Source organism: Rhopilema esculentum, chromosome 17 (genome assembly GCF_057945365.1).
Source record: "Rhopilema esculentum isolate cy_ngs chromosome 17, ASM5794536v1, whole genome shotgun sequence".
Classification (NCBI taxonomy): Eukaryota; Metazoa; Cnidaria; class Scyphozoa; order Rhizostomeae; family Rhizostomatidae; genus Rhopilema; species Rhopilema esculentum.
Window position 1 is genome coordinate 2,472,029 of NC_142831.1, and position 16,185 is coordinate 2,488,213.

The 16,185-nt window shown below is 38.7% G+C and overlaps 2 protein-coding genes across 3 annotated transcripts; one reads left to right on the forward strand and one right to left on the reverse strand.

Annotated features, from left to right (window-relative positions):
• Positions 1 to 337: 337 nt before the first annotated feature.
• LOC148958141 (uncharacterized) lies at positions 338 to 8,436 on the reverse strand. Its single transcript, XM_089113568.1, has 2 exons — positions 6,828 to 8,436; positions 338 to 6,693 (listed from the first exon to the last, which is right to left on the reverse strand). The coding sequence occupies exon 2, from the start codon at positions 6,551 to 6,553 to the stop codon at positions 575 to 577; it is 5,979 nt and encodes a 1,992-aa protein (XP_088969694.1). The 5' UTR covers positions 6,554 to 6,693; positions 6,828 to 8,436; the 3' UTR covers positions 338 to 574.
• Positions 8,437 to 8,755: 319 nt separating this feature from the next.
• LOC135681386 (uncharacterized) lies at positions 8,756 to 15,522 on the forward strand. Of its 2 annotated transcripts, XM_065195838.2 has the most exons (4): positions 8,892 to 9,264; positions 11,457 to 12,032; positions 12,836 to 13,099; positions 13,736 to 15,496. In XM_065195838.2, exons 1-4 carry the CDS (start codon positions 8,985 to 8,987, stop codon positions 14,215 to 14,217), a joined length of 1,602 nt encoding a protein of 533 aa, XP_065051910.2. In that variant the 5' UTR covers positions 8,892 to 8,984; the 3' UTR covers positions 14,218 to 15,496. The 2 variants fall into 2 exon arrangements, with proteins under 2 accessions (XP_065051918.2, XP_065051910.2); XM_065195846.2 differs by lacking the exon at positions 12,836 to 13,099 and having other exon boundaries at positions 8,756 to 9,264; positions 13,736 to 15,522.
• Positions 15,523 to 16,185: the final 663 nt, after the last annotated feature.

Genomic DNA, 16,185 nt, shown 5'->3' on the forward strand with positions numbered 1-16,185 from the left:
CACTAACTATTGTAGCTTCAAAGCAAATCTGCTACTGAGGAGGGCACGAACTAATCAGAAATGAACCCAGTTTCCACTAAGCAAAAACAACGCTGGCGTTCTTTCTATCTTGATAATTGTTCGCTAAATGAAATAGTTGATAAAATTATACATAATTAATTAACGAGGTCTAAATGTAATGCAACTAAATGAAAATAACAACTTGAAGAAAAAAGCAACATAAACGATTACAGGTTAACCAAATTAATTTGAACTTACTATTTATTTGACCTCGTAGCATAGCATTATCTAAGCAACAGTACTACTAATATCGCACGTACTAATATCGATGTTGTTCTCTCTTCTTCCTGGGTAAAACACGCCCAAAGCTTATATAGGGCTATAATGCAAATCCTCGAAGACACGCTTATAACGAGAAGAAATGTCACGTGTCCCCGAGGACATGCCTAAACAATGCTAAAAGTTTCTAATAATAGCAGGGTCAAAAGTCCAAAATAGTTCTACTGAAAAACAACAACAAGTAAATAAGATTAAAAACAATCTGTTTTCTACATTCCCGCGCCCAAACAGGAAATTATAGAGACTGTTTTATTTCTGCCATTGATCCTGAATCTTCGACAGATGCCTCCAACAAACACAGTTTTGTTATAGGTCTTCGAAATTCCGAATTCAATGTCTTCACCTTTGCTGATCTCACCAGGCCATCTCTCCCAGCATAGATTTCAACTATCCTCCCTAAAGGCCACTGATTTCTATGCTGTGATTGATCCATAACCACTACCAAATCATTTTCCTTTAGGTTACGCTCAATTGAATGCCATTTCTGTCTTGTTTGCAGTGTAGGTAAGTATTCCTTTGTCCATCGTCTCCAAAATATGTCAGTCATGTATTGGACCTGCTTCCATCGTCTGGTACTGTAATGCTCTTTACCTTTGAAAACACCAGGAGGAAATTGTTGGCTAGATCTTAGAAGCAGCAAATGATTTGGTGTGATTGCATTCAAATCCTGAGGATCATCTGATACCTTGGTGAGTGGTCTCGCATTTAGTATCGCTTCAACTTCACATAGAAGTGTATGCAAACCTTCATCGTCGACCGTCTGATTTCTCAAAATCGCATTCAAAACACGCCTCACTGATCTTATTGCTCGTTCCCATACACCACCCATATGCGAAGCTGTTGGAGGGTTGAATATCCACTTGATGTCTTTCTGAAGAAGAAATTTGTGCACCTGGTTCTGATTCCATTGTTGAATTGCAGTTCTGAGTTCTCTTTCACCACTTCTGAAGTTTGGGCCATTGTCACACCTTATTTGCTCGGGACGTCCTCGTCTTGAAATGAATCTTCGTAAAGCATTTATAAATGAATCTGTATCCATACTGAAAACAATTTCGATGTGAATTGCTCTTATAGTGAGACAAGTGAATATAACTCCATACCTCTTTACCATGCACCTTCCTCTTTTGACCAGGTAGGGACCAAAACAGTCTATTCCAACGAATGAAAAAGGTGGTTTATCTGGTGTCACTCTATCTTCTGGCAAATCAGCCATTTTCTGCTTTCCCAAATTTCCGCATCGACGTTTGCAATCAAAACAACCTCTAATTATTCGTCGCACTGATATCCTTGCCTGAATGATCCAAAATCTTTCGCGTATACAGGCAAGGACATACTCTTGGCCAAAATGTCCAGATCGCAGGTGAAAATGTCGTATAATAAGATCACTTACATGATGTTGCTTGGGAAGAATAATCTGATGCTTTGCTTCATAACTGTTAAACGGAGCATTGCTAAGTCGGCCACCTACACTCATAACACCATTAATTATGACTGGATCTAATCTGCGAAGCGAACTTGATCTTCTTACTGATTTCTGGGGTGACTGCAGTAACTTCAAGTCTTCAGTAAAACATTCATTTTGTACACATTTCACTATTGCACATTCGGCGTCACGCAACTCTTCTGTACTCAGTCTGTAACTCTTGATTCCACTTTGTGTCTCTTTGATACTTCTAATGTTCTGCAGTAACCAGTTCTTATATCTCAATAACCAAGCTACAGATTTCTTTAGAATGGTCCAATCAGAGAACTTCAAGAAAATCTGATTTGTCATACCTTTTGATGAGTTGATTTGCACTGAATTTGTTAGTACAACCTTTCTGACTTCGACGTCATCTTCAGTCAAATCTTCAATAAACACGCCCTTTGGCCACTCATTCTCTTCCTTTTGCAGAAATTTTGGGCCATATAACCATGTACGACTATTTATTAAACCGTCAGCACTGAGACCTCTGGATGCATCATCTGCTGGATTTAAACTTGTATCAACATATCGCCATTGAGATGGACTGGACCCATCGTGTATCACTGCAATTCTGTTCCCAACATATGTATGAAATCTTCTGCTTTCATTCGCTATATAGCGTAATACAGCAGTGCTATCTGTCCAAAATACCGACTCACCTAGTTTCATGTCCAATTCACGTTTGAGCATGCTATCCAACTTTACAGAAAGTGTTGCAGCAGTCAGCTCTAGCCTTGGGATTGTAATTCGTTTCAGGGGGGTTAGTCTTGACTTCGCAATAACAAATGAACACGAAACTTCACCATCTTTGTTTACAGATCGCAGGTACGTTGCCACTCCATATCCAATTTCGGAGGCATCACTGAAATGATGCAGCTGATTTTTGACTGAATTGCTGATTCCTGAATTTGAATAACATCTTTTCACTTCAATGCGCTCCAATTTTGTTAGATCTTGCAACCAATTTTGCCATTCCTCGAGATTGCGACCAGTTACTTGCTCGTCCCAGCCTACATTTTCCATGCATAAACGCTGAAGAATTGTCTTTGCTGTCAAGATGAATGGCGAAATAAACCCAAGTGGATCATAAACAGATGTAATAATACTTAACATTCCTCTTCTGGTTCTTGATTTATCTTTCATGCTGATATTAAATGTGAAAGCATCTGTTTCTACATTCCACTGCAACCCAAGAGCTCTTTCAGTCGGGAGCTTGTCAGCCTCGAGATGAACATTTTTTAGTTCCTTTGATCTTTCATTTTCTGGTATTGCATCTATGACCTCTCGACAGTTGCTCATCCATTTTGTCAGATGGAATCCTCCTCTCGCCAGCAAATCGGTGAGCTGTTTTTGCATTATGATTGCTTTATTTGCATCCTTTGTAGCTTTGAGAAGATCATCCACATAAAAGTTTCGTTGCACTGTCTGAATCACTTCATCGTTGTAAAATCTGGAGTTATCTTCAGCAACTCTTCGCAAGGCAAACGTCGCACAGCTTGGAGACCATACCCCTCCAAATATGTGTACCATCATCTGATATTCCACAGGTTCCATCTTCAAATTGCCTCGTGGATACCATAGAAATCTCAATGCACTAACGTCATCAGAAGTCACACGTACTTGATGAAACATTGCTTCAACGTCCGCCATGAGGGCAATGGGTTCACTTCTAAATCTGCATAAGACACCAATGAGTGAGTTTGTCAAGTCAGGACCTTGAAGAACATTTTCATTCAAAGAAACATTCTTGTACTTTGCAGCACAGTCGAACACAATTCTGACTTTGTCTGGTTTCTTCGCATGCTTCACGCTATGGTGTGGCAGGTACCATAATTTGCCGTTGCTCACTTCTATTTCTGCTTCTGGAACTTGTCTGGCGTAATCCTTTTCAAGTAAATCGTCAATGAAATTGCTATATCGCTGTTTTAGATTTGGATCTCTTTCCAGCCGACATCTCAAGTATTCCAGCCTTTTCTGTGCCATTGGTCGATTATTTGGTAGATTTGGAGGATTGTGCTTCCACGGAATTGCAATATGGTAATGGCCTTCGTGTAAACATACAGAATTCTCAAATACAGCAAGAGCTCTGGAATCTTCTACAGACATCATTTTCTTGTTATCAACAATTGACTCTTCAAACTCTTGATTGAAATACTTCTTCAACTGATCATAAAGATGATTATCAGAGGAAACAGTATTGGAATGAAAGCAATGATTACCTTGTTTGGAAGAAACACCAATGGGTCCATTAAATGTCCAACCAAACATTGTCTTTACTGCATACGGACCACCATTTTCACTTTTTTGCACCTCTAGTGGCTGCAAAGCATTTGGTACATCCATGCCAATCAGCAAACTCACTACACCATCGTTAATAGTACCGGGTAACGTTATCCCTTCTAAGTGCGGCCATCTTTTGACATCTTCTTGACAAGCCAAAGCTGATGTTGGAATATTCAACATTTTTGTAGAAAATACATTAGGCATCTGAAGGTGCTTTGTTTCCTCAAGATCCATCACTTCCAAACTAACAACTGACGTCTGACAATATGTTTTTGAACCATTGATCGTAGCGACTGACAATTCACACTTTCTTCCAGTCACACCAAGTTTATCCAAGAGGGCTTCACTACAAAATGAGGCAGTAGATCCACTGTCAAGGAGTGCATATGTCTTAAATAATTTGTCACTTCCTGTCCCTTTTACCATTAATGGAACTATTGGTAATCCAACGTTGTCGCCTTCTTGATCGTTACATCGTGTTACTCCAACAAACTTATCATTGTCTGGACTCGAATCTCTTCTGCGAGCTTCGTTATCTACATATTTTCCGCTTTCATCCTTACGCCGTTTCTCGTATGCCACCACAGAGTCATGTATTCCTGTCAAATGTTTGCGTCGTAGATTACATTCTGGCACTGTACAGGCTTTTCTTTGTTTGCAACCAGCGGAGAAGTGAAATGATGATAGACAATTATCACAGAGCTTCTTTGAACGAATGAAATTAAACTGTTCCTCACCAGATTTCTTCTTGAATTCCACGCAACTTGCCAATTTATGGTTTCTCTCACAGAAATAACATCGCACATCTGGTGAAGTGACATTTGGCTTCTTGTCATAAGTCTGAATACTGTAATTCAAGCTTCGCTGCGGATATGTCGCATTTGATCTTCTGTTCTTGTCATTTCGTGATGACTGTTCCCTGTTAACATTGTCCATGATAGCACCAAAAACGGGGTCGTTCTTTTCCTTTGATATTGTTCTGATCAAGCGCCGTACATCTTCAACTGTAGGCTCTCTATGATACGATCTGATCTCCTGGACACGAGATTGCCAACGGGACTTCACAAAGTTTGGACATCGCTCTAGGACTTTCACCAATCGGTCTTCATTGTTTAGCTGTGTCAATCTGCCTGCAGCCTTCAGAGTCATCTCGCAGTTCTCGAGGTCATCTGCTAATTCTTGCAAGCCTTCTCTGTCACCAGGCTTTATCACAGGACCACAGGATACTTTCTTTAACCACGAGTCTGATACAGTATATGCATCACCAAAGCGTTCAGCCAAGATTTGTTTTGCCTTCAAGTATCCATCCCGAGGTTCGAGAAGAATACATCCTTCTATTGCTCTTCTTGCTTTGCCTGTACAAAACTGAACTAAAAGCTGCAACCGTTTGCTAAAATCACAAGTGTCATTCTCAACATTATTCTGAAAAGATCGTATGAAAAGAAAATACTTCAAGGGGTTGCCATCGAACATACTGATTTCAGATTTTGGTAAAAGTGCAGCAACTGCTAATTTCTTCATTGTCTCAAGGTAATCTTCGCCATTTAATGTCGGGTTGGCACATGTTTCATCAGTAAAATCTTGTTGCAGGGGTGACTTCCAAGGTGGAGCATGTGGGTTCAACTGACGTTCTTGTTGGGGATAGCCAAATTCTGAAAATTGTTTAAATGTTTGCTCACCTATGATTCCTGTTTTTGTTGGCTTCCTTTGTACTTGTGAGCCGAATTCCATATTTTGACTTTTTCTTAACTCGCCTCTAATTTGCTGACACGTGTTCTTAGATCCCACGTCTCTTGGTAATTGACCATACGCCTCGTCTTGTGATCCGGTTGCCATGGCGAAACCTGTGTAAACTTTTTCTTCAGCCTCGATTTTTGCAAGTTTCATGTCTAGCGCCAGCCTCTTCTTTCTTTGACTTAATCGTAGTTCTTCATGAGCAATGTTTTGACACTCTTCAAATGTTGACGCCTCTGCAAGCAAGGATGCCTTTGTTACAGCATTCTTCAACATCATATCCTGAAGGGTAGATCTGCTCGATTTCTTTGAGTTCTTAGAACACATTGAAGTGACGCAAGAATGAGAAATAATTTCGCTCACCGAGTCTTCGGGACTGATTTCAGCCTTCAGCATCTCTGTTGATGTAGAAAGGGGTTGTGTTAACAACGATACTCTTTCCTTGATATCATAATATCGTCTTTCAGCTTCGTGTGTGTACGCGAGGCATTCTTCAATATCATCTTCGTCAACCATTACAGCTTTGTATTCTTGACATGCCACTTTGAAATGATCGAAAGTTTCGTTGAGCCTGGCTTCGGCAACTCTCACATCGTCTACGGTTTGTTCAGTAGTCAAGCAATCAGCAACACGATTCAGAACTTTCGTAAGCTCTCGTTTTGCATTGGCTCTCATTTTCTTTAAATGTCGGACATGCTCAGTATCGATACTATCAGCACCACAAAACGCCATTATCTCTTGTTGTCAAATACGAACTGATGTAGCTTCAAAGCAAATCTGCTACTGAGGAGGGCACGAACTAATCAGAAATGAACCCAGTTTCCACTAAGCAAAAACAACGCTGGCGTTCTTTCTATCTTGATAATTGTTCGCTAAATGAAATAGTTGATAAAATTATACATAATTAATTAACGAGGTCTAAATGTAATGCAACTAAATGAAAATAACAACTTGAAGAAAAAGCAACATAAACGATTACAGGTTAACCAAATTAATTTGAACTTACTATTTATTTGACCTCGTAGCATAGCATTATCTAAGCAACAGTACTACTAATATCGCACGTACTAATATCGATGTTGTTCTCTCTTCTTCCTGGGTAAAACACGCCCAAAGCTTATATAGGGCTATAATGCAAATCCTCGAAGACACGCTTATAACGAGAAGAAATGTCACGTGTCCCCGAGGACATGCCTAAACAATGCTAAAAGTTTCTAATAATAGCAGGGTCAAAAGTCCAAAATAGTTCTACTGAAAAACAACAACAAGTAAATAAGATTAAAAACAATCTGTTTTCTACAACTATAACCTCGTTTTTAATGTTGGACGTCTTTGGTCGTACTACGCCGAACCCCGTATACTACTTGCAGACATTAAACTTCTACAGTTCGTGCCTTGTAGTGATGTCTGCAAGATAGTCAAATATTCAACAGTCGAGTTTCTAGCATTCACGCTTGCATTTCCATATCACGGCCAATAGCGTAACACAGTTTAGGGCACATTGATTCAGCGTTTTTCAGCCTCTTTTTCTACGCACATTATTTGTGGATAAATGTTTTGACCAATTAAGTAAAATTGGAGAATTTTCCACGGCACACTAGGCAATACCTCAAGGCATGCTAGTGTGTGGTAACACAGTGGTTGAAAACATTGCCTTAGTTTGATAACCAAGGGCTCCCAACAAAAGGAGGAACAAGGTGCTTTTACATTCATATCTTTAAAACTTTGAAAGTTCTTCAACTGAAGCTGTAAAACTCAGTTCCACCTAGCTAACGAGAAAATAATTATCATTTTTATCCTTTTCTATTGTGTTTGACATGCTCACACCATTGAATGTGATCTTCTTGCTGTCCGCGAATAGATGTTCCGTAGCAGTTTTTTGCTTAGGGCACGTTATGCCTCTGTTACGCCAAAGCACATAAAATTGGTTGAGTCTCGATCACTAATCGAGCATAGATTTCTTCCAAAACTTTATCCATTACATTGTAGAATCAATTGAACAGATGTTTGCTTCCTAGATGGGTTTTGGGGTCTTTATCCTTGCAAAGAAAATAAGTGTCCTGTCCACTGCCTTCACTGACTCCCACTGGCCAGCCCAGTGCGTTGCGCTTTGTCCGTATTACCTATATGGCAGTTCATCTTCAACTTTTCTCTTAAAATTTCATGCCTTTTGGCGTTGGCCTCAATGAAATTGTAGAGACCTTGAACAACACCAGGTCTATTTCTAATTGACTCACTTTCTGCAAGATTAAACTAGCAGAGAACATGCAAGATCTGCAAGACTAAATGCTCAGCAGAGAACAGTCCTCCATTCGCTTTGACAAGCCCTTGGCTTTGCCGCTCATTTTAGACTGTCAAAGCATTTGACAACAGATTTTTACATACTCCTTTTAAGCCCAATTTGTACAATTGCTGAAGACTGAATTTTTTAAAATATAGCAAAAACTTCCCTTCGGACACCATTCAGTATAAAACTGAAACAAACTGACATTTGTTGGTGCTGACGAATGACCGATGTTTCAACAATTATGAGAGCATAATAGCCGCTTTCTTTTACTTCTTCTACAATATTTTCAAGCGCTATTTGAGCTGTTACTCTTCTTTTCGCTTTTTGCGTTTTTCGACCCAACAGATTTTTACCTTCTCTTTCACTTCCGAAAGCGCTCACGATTATGATTACTTGATTTCTTCATCTCAGAGATTTATAAACATTATTCTTATTCTTCTTGTTTTTGGAGAAGGCTCTCGCCCGAACTTTGCCCGAAAAAATCAGCTGCCCGAATCTAGGGGGTGGCTGAAGCACCCATGATAAATCGTAACATGATCTCAAAAACTGGATTGTGGGACTGTGTAATCCTGTTTTAGAACAGTTTGAAGTCACGAGTAAAAAAGACGAATGAATAATCGTTAAACACAACTGATTGAATAAATGGGCTACAACAGCCCTCCCCTTAAAAACCCACATTCCCAGTCTCAGCTTGTTTTTAATTTGTTCTTAACTTTGTCCAATTTAGAGGCTCGGGTTCCTATAAAATTGTTTGCTATTAGCTCATCCAAAGATCTGTGCGACTCTTTTGACTTTGGCGCAAACGTTTGTAAGCCGAAACCACACATAAAAATCATAACCTTCCGCATAAGGGATTTGATAACTGTTTGTGATGGTATGTCCATGATCGAGATGTCGGAGAATCCTGCTAAACAGAGACAAGTTATCCTTCACGAAAAGCAAATTTTGTGCCTAGCTCTCTCTACAATTATTTTCATTGTAGTGTCTTGTGTGCCAGTGCTTGTTGTGAACTCGAGTCTTGGTGAGGTTCGCCGACTAGACGGCGAGGTCAAAAACTTGAGGAGTCACATTGAAAAGCTTCAGCAATTGGTGGACGAAAAATTTGAGAACAGTTATAGTGGAGGTAGAAAGAAGCGGTCACTGAAGGAGGTTGATGGTGAGACTTTGTTAAAAAAAATATAATTGTTCATTGCTGCATCCCCCTTACAAAATAACTGGGACAGGTAAAGAGGTTTCTTCCTGGTCCATAGAAAAGGAAGTTTTCGTACATAATACCATTATCTAACATAAATTTGAAGTGTTTTGTCAGCCCAGTTCAAAATTATGTTTGTCTCACTAATAGAAATTACTAGGGTTTTTAGGTAGAGCTGGAGTTGCCTGTTCACTGCGTTTGTTCCATTACTCACCGTCCAAGCAGCTTAATTTACGCAAGTGACGTGTTACAAATAAATCAGTGGCGTAGCGTCAAGGGAAGCTAGTAATGCGCCGCATGCCCTGCAAAATCTGACCACAAATATTTTCAAAAAACGCCTTTTTTGAACAAGAAAACAGTTTCTTTTGCTTAAACAGTTGCTTTGACGGTTAATTGAAATTTGCACTGTCGCACCCTTGATCCACCCATCGGAGTTCAATGGATCCACCTTAGCTTTTACCTTGAAAGCAATTTACTAATCTTTGTATCCCTGTTTCCAATGATCCCTTTGTTTTGGGCTGACTTTGGCTAGCAACCTTTGTTTACAGCACCTCTCATTTCCGGGAATGCGGAATTCTGACCGCATTCCCTGATATAAAACAATTGTGTTTTCCCTCTTCAAATGTAAAATTTTGCAAAAAAATAGGATAGAAGGTTGAATCAACGAATAATCTATCATGCTAATGAGAGATTGCTCCAAATTTTTACTTACAGCATTGAGGATAGAGCTCTGAAAAGGAAGCAACTGACCTCAGCTTGCTTCATGTTCTCTTGATCAGCAAGCCAAGTCACGTGACCAGATACAGATCAACAAAGAGCCAGGGCATGCGGTTGCCGATCCGCATGCCCTAGTTGAATTGAATCTCAGCATAAGTCTTCGACATGTGGATTCAAACAAGTAGACGATATGGAGATAGAGAAGTAAAAGATGATTGTACAAATGCTTTTTTCATTTCAGCTTGAGTGCCAAGTGAGGGTACTCAATTAGTGAGGGTACCCAAATAGGGAGGGTACTCAAATGGGGATGGTACGGGGGTCTGCCCTTTTAGAGTACCATTTTCGCTTGCATGTTGTTTATAAATATTATCATGATCACGAAAATTAAATTGTTATAGAAGATCTTGGATTGTTTATCAGCTCAGAGATTATACTCTAATTCATTTGAACATAGGGGGTTAGAGGGGGGGGGAGGGGGATGACGGCTGATATCTTTTGACCAAATCTTTTACTTTTTAATTGTAACCTATCAAAAATCCTGATAAAAGTTTAAAAAAGTGGTCAAAAATTTATCATTATTGTGGTCTAAAAGTGGTCTAAAATTTATGCATTTTGACTTTATATTTAAAAGGGGGGGGGGGGCAGAAGTCGAGTAACTATTGCGCTGGCCATTCGGCAGGCCCCAGATCCCTCGCCGCATACCCACTTCTGCAACTCACGCTACGCTGAAATAAATTAAAACATTAGAATCACGTGCTAGATGTCAATGATTTTCAATAAGGAAGTGCTTTGTCAGGAAGGTAATACTTGGACTGGATAGGCAAAAACATGAGGCATTTTTGCACTGGATTGGCAACTGTACCCGGGGTACCGATGGCAGACTCAATGCTGCTAAGGATTGGGGAAAATAACATCTTGAACGTACCTTTTTTAAATTATTACAATCACAAATAGCAATGAAAATTGATGAAGTGGAGATCAGACACATTTGTGCCTCAGAAACTCCTTTTGCTAAATCTGATTAATTTTTCTTAAATTTTATATTTGGGTTAAGAATGTTTTCTTGAATTGATCAAGTATGAAAGTGCAAACAGCTCATTTCAATTGTTTTCAAATTTATGTTTACTCTTGTCTTTTGAAACCTATATGGCCCCCTATTTATTTTGTCCTATTTCTAATCCAAAGAAAGATGTTAAGAAATAATCCAAGGATTTGGTTGTTTGTTAGGAAATGTTCAAAATTTGATGTACGGAGCCCTAGTCGAATAGAAAAATGCGCGTAGGACGTTCGCAAAGGTTTTCGAATTCCCTCGCCCAAGAATGGTTGTGGACCAGACTTGTCTCCCATGTTTTCGATCCAATACAAAGTTGACTCTGAAAAATGAGCTTTGACTCAACAAGAGAAGACTTTTCATGATGTAGCTATTTAATCTACTCTAGGCACAAGGCAGAAATCAAGGAAAAAGAGACATGCAGAAAATGCCAAGGTTGTGCAAGAGTTCTGCCTTTTCTATCTAAAGAAGTCTAAACACTTCCAATGCAATCTAACTAAAACTATTCTCAAGGTTGGTCCTAAAGGCGAGCCTGGTCGAAGAGGAAAACCAGGTCCACGCGGATTGACAGGGGAACGAGGAAGAACTGGTGCGATCGGTCTAATTGGAACCAAGGGAGATCCGGGTCCTAGGGGAATGAAAGGTGAACAAGGAGAGGCTGGCGTGAAGGGTGTCAAAGGGGAGCCGGGTAGATCGGCACAGGTTCCAGAGATAACTGTTAAGCCAGGGAATGTTACTGTCAAAGAGAAATCAATAGCCATGTTCAAATGTGCGGCAGTTGGGTACCCAAAGCCCATTATAACTTGGAAAATGAAAGGAAAAGAAATAAGGCAGGGTACGAAGTTTCTGTTGAATAATGGTTTGCAAATAAAAGGAGTAACAAGAATGGACCAAGGAAATGTTGAGTGTACAGCTAAAAGTATCCTTGGAGAAGATTCAGCAGTGGCGTTCTTGGATGTCTTACGTAAGTTGCTTGCTATTTCAACTTGCTATACTCAGCCTGTGGCGCAAAATATGGTTGTAAGGCAAGTCACACGTTGGAATTTCCTCCCTTTGCTATTATTTATTATGATACTTTGGTTCATGTTTGTAAAGTCTTGATTACACCCTGGTTGTCAGCGTTTTTAAAGTTAAGTGATTGGGGCAGCAATCTGCCATTAAACTCGCAATGCAATTCGCTGAAGCAAAATAGGTGGGAGAGAATCTCACTTATCCAAACACATTTGCTGTTAAAGTTGGTTGATCAATTCCAATATTATTTGAAATTCTACTGTTTCATTGATTAATTCAATATAAATAAGAAAAATTAGAATTAGTACGTCAGAAGCATATCACAAATCTACTCGGATAGCAATAATGAAAATAGGCATTCAATGAAGAGGAATTCCTTTGAAGAGAAGTTTCCATAATGGCTACGCTAATCGGCGAGGGAGCATCCTCTACTTTAGAGATGATTTGTAATATCGCAGTATCGGCTATTTAAGAATTTCTACTTGAATTGCAATAAACAATAATGTCGGCAGTAAAGAGGTCTTGAGATTCAGACAAGTTGCTCTTAAATTGTGACCTATTAGCTAAGATTCCCATACCAGTAATATATATTTGAGCTAAAAAAATTTCTACAAATGTAGTAAATTTACACCAGTTTTAAGTTCTTCACTAGGTAAGTTTCAGGTACTTATCAGCGTATCTCTGATAAATGCATATTGAGGCTTGAAGAAAACCAAGGTACAGGCATTGATTAGCAATGTTTGTTTCTATCTCTAGTACCGCCAACTGCAACAATGAGACCACAAAGAGCTGTTGTCGAGCAGGGTGACATTTCCTTTAATGCAAGATGCATTACAACTGGATCTCCACGTCCAACAGTCACTTGGCAATTATTCCAAAGTAAAACTATGAGAAACGTTAGGACCTCTGGTGAAAATTTGACCATCTTAAGTCCTAAAGTTCAAAATAGCGGCACGTATAAGTGCATAGCTGAAAATTCAGTTGGCAAAGCACAGTCATGGCTTGCATTAGTTGTTCAAAGTAAGTTGGCAGTAATACTTCATTTTAAGATACGCCAGGGTCCTGTGAACAAGAACTGTCTATATGGGCTCTCTAAGATTGTAACCTATGACTATGAGAAAAAGCAGTTCTACTTTTAGTCCTCCTACCCTCAGGTTATGCCCCTCTTCTAGATAATTAATTGCCCAGCCAATTGTTTCAATGCTACACTCACTTTTTTATAAGAAACAAAGGCCGATGTTGAGTACTCCAGTTTCTTAATGTTCTTGAAATTTCAATACTCATTGTTTCTTGGGAGTTTCTTAATCATGATGTCATGAATGATGTTAAGAAAAGTTCGTGACCTTTTTTATCACGTCAAGAGATTCGCTTCCGTTCCGATGCTGTATTTAGATGTGGGAAGTATATTTTTATCTCTTATGTCTTAAATTCTAGGCCAACAGGGCAATCATGTTCTTGAATTTTACAAAATTTCGTTGTTCTCAGTTTTATCACGATTCAATAGTTTCTTAATTTTTGCTTCGAGTACTGGATTTTTTTTTCTGACTGTCCAGTAGTAGTTTCTTATAGCCAGTTTCTTATATGAAAAATGAGTGTATTCAACTGATCTCCTAAGCATTTTGCAGTAGTATCTCAGAAGAGTTGTTTTTTAAACAGGATATGCAAGAATAGATATCACCTCAGCAGGTTGTGAGGATTTTCCTGGGTGTGGTGTGGCGGAGATAAAGGTTGATGGCGTGAATTATGCCCGAAACCGAAGAGGGTTCAACATCGTCGTCATCTCTCCTAAAGACGGTTTGTTGATCGCAAGAAGAGAATTCGATACTCATGGATCTGCGATGGAGAGCACTAAAATGCTAAAATTCATCAATGATATCAAATATGGGAACATTGTTGCAGTGGCAGTTAGAGACGAGGCAGGATATCGTCTACAAGTAGAGGGAGAACATGCTATTCACAGCTTAGGGGCCTATGCTAGTTTGAGGAGTCTAGAATCAATTATACATCCTAGATTCCGTGCAAGCTTTGCCCTGCTTACAATAAAAGGCAAGCCGAAGCCAAAATGGCACTCAGAAAAGTTTGCAGTTCGTAAAAAAGGACCTGTTAGAATCGCAGCGAGCATTTTGTTGACAGATTAGCTGCGTACATGAAGAAAAGCTATATAACCTCCAAGTTTTTGAGAGAAAATGACTTCGAAGTTTTAAATTATTACCTATACCTTTGTAAGTTCTTGATTTTGTTGATGGTTCATAATTTACCAATTCAAATTGCTGAAAAAGGAACGTAGAAGATTAGCTGCAATATGTCAACTTAAGGACAATCAGTCAATCTTCTATGAGAGAATTCACCAGTCTTCTCTATAAAATCTTAAAATCTTGAAAAGACAAAGTAAAGTTAAAAAACACTTTATTTTTTCAGGATGCTTTTTGAGACTTTTTAAGGCAGTAAATCTAGAAATGCATTTAATAAATATTATGGAGGGTAAGTTGCAGAAAATTTCCATATTTCATTAAAGTTACTTCTTGTTGATGATTGTGTCACAAAGAATGGTACAATGGATGCTTCCAATGTATTTCTGAAAACAACACGCTTTTTATGAGAAATCGTCTATAAAAAGAAGTTAAGAAGACCAAAAATTTAATAATCCGCATAGTTTATCACTCTCAACTAAAAGAAACATCTCGAAAAAGATTTAAAGTTAGAATAAGTTGATTTTTTGTGATTATTGTGTCATGAAAATAGTGCTTTTGGCCCAAGTCAGGTCGTTTCTGAAAATTTATTGCTTTTAATAAGAAATCATCTTTAAGAAGAATGAACAAAAATTTAATCGTTCTTTCAAAGCTGGATAGACATTATTCTTTTCTCCAATTAGGCTCCTATTTCTTGTTCAACTGACATACCTGTGAGCTACGAATTCTGATATACTGCAGTATGAAGACTTGAAGTATTTTGGGAGTCCGCGAGCTTTGAAAACTTTCTTTCAAGTAGACAAGATTATAAGGCTCCATTGAACTAGCAGCTTTACACAGTTAGGTTTTGGATTCATTTTGTGAAATGGACAATAAAACAAAACCTTGCTTTAGTTACTTAGCTATATAATCGTCGCAGAGCTTATTCTAAGCTGGATTTGGGTCCTTTTCTTGAAGCTGGAATTCGAAATATTGAGCTGAATGCGAAATTCTCTGGAGCTGGAAGAATGAAATATAACAATAACCAAGATCTTTGCTTCTTTATCTTCTTTCTTATCACATTTCGCTCGAAGGAACCAATTCGACTGTACAAATACTGGAGACTGTACGTACTCATAAGCTGAAATGGCAGTTTCAATACTTTTTTATAGAATATGATAAGACATTGCCTGAGTCGTAGTTGGCTTTGCAATCAGTTGATCTACTGCTAAAAATTATGGAGTTTGTTTGGTTTGTTTTTGCTCTGATATAAGCCCAAGCCTTAAAGGCTCGAATGCATTAAAATTTGAATGCATTGGAACTGGAAATTTTTTCCTTAGAATAAGCTCTGAATCGTCAATGAAGGAAGAGTACAAAATTCAAAGAGTTTCATTGCAAAACTCTCTATCAAGTGCAAAATAGTAAACGGTTTTTCAATGCTGTTATATCAGTTTCGTTATAAAACTATCGGCTCTCAAAATTTGAATCAAACCTTCGGAACATTTATAGAATCGAATGGAAACAAGCTCGTGAAGAAACAAAGGATGGCAAAAACATTTCAATTAGAAACCATGTGTTAAGCCCCGGCAAAACGACTGGACATTATCACTGAACATGGACTGGACAAATGTCCAGCGTAAATGTTGCGTCGTTTTGCCACCTTGTCCAGTCTTGTTCAGCGATGTTAAATGTTGTTCAGTCGATTTTGAAGGCAGCCAAAAATGTTCAGTGGACAGGATTAAATTTCTTTTGTTCACTGATGTTATACATAAATTGTTCAGTCGTTTTGCCACTCTACTGAACATTGTCCAGTTCGCGCACGCGCAATCGATTAATGGTTTGGATTTGGCGTCAATTTATTTCCCATATTCAAATCTTCAACAAACTTTCCTAGTCAACACCGTGAACGAAATGGAAACAACGTAAAAATTCAATTCG

Coding starts and splice junctions, on each gene's coding strand:
- LOC135681386 (XM_065195838.2), top strand. CDS start 8,985: ATGTCCATGATCGAGATGTCGGAGAATCCTGCTAAACAGAGACAAGTT. Junction 9,265..11,456: donor GTCACTGAAGGAGGTTGATG/GTGAGACTTTGT, acceptor AATCTACTCTAG/GCACAAGGCAGAAATCAAGG. Junction 12,033..12,835: donor GGCGTTCTTGGATGTCTTAC/GTAAGTTGCTTG, acceptor TTCTATCTCTAG/TACCGCCAACTGCAACAATG.
- LOC148958141 (XM_089113568.1), bottom strand. CDS start 6,553: ATGGCGTTTTGTGGTGCTGATAGTATCGATACTGAGCATGTCCGACAT.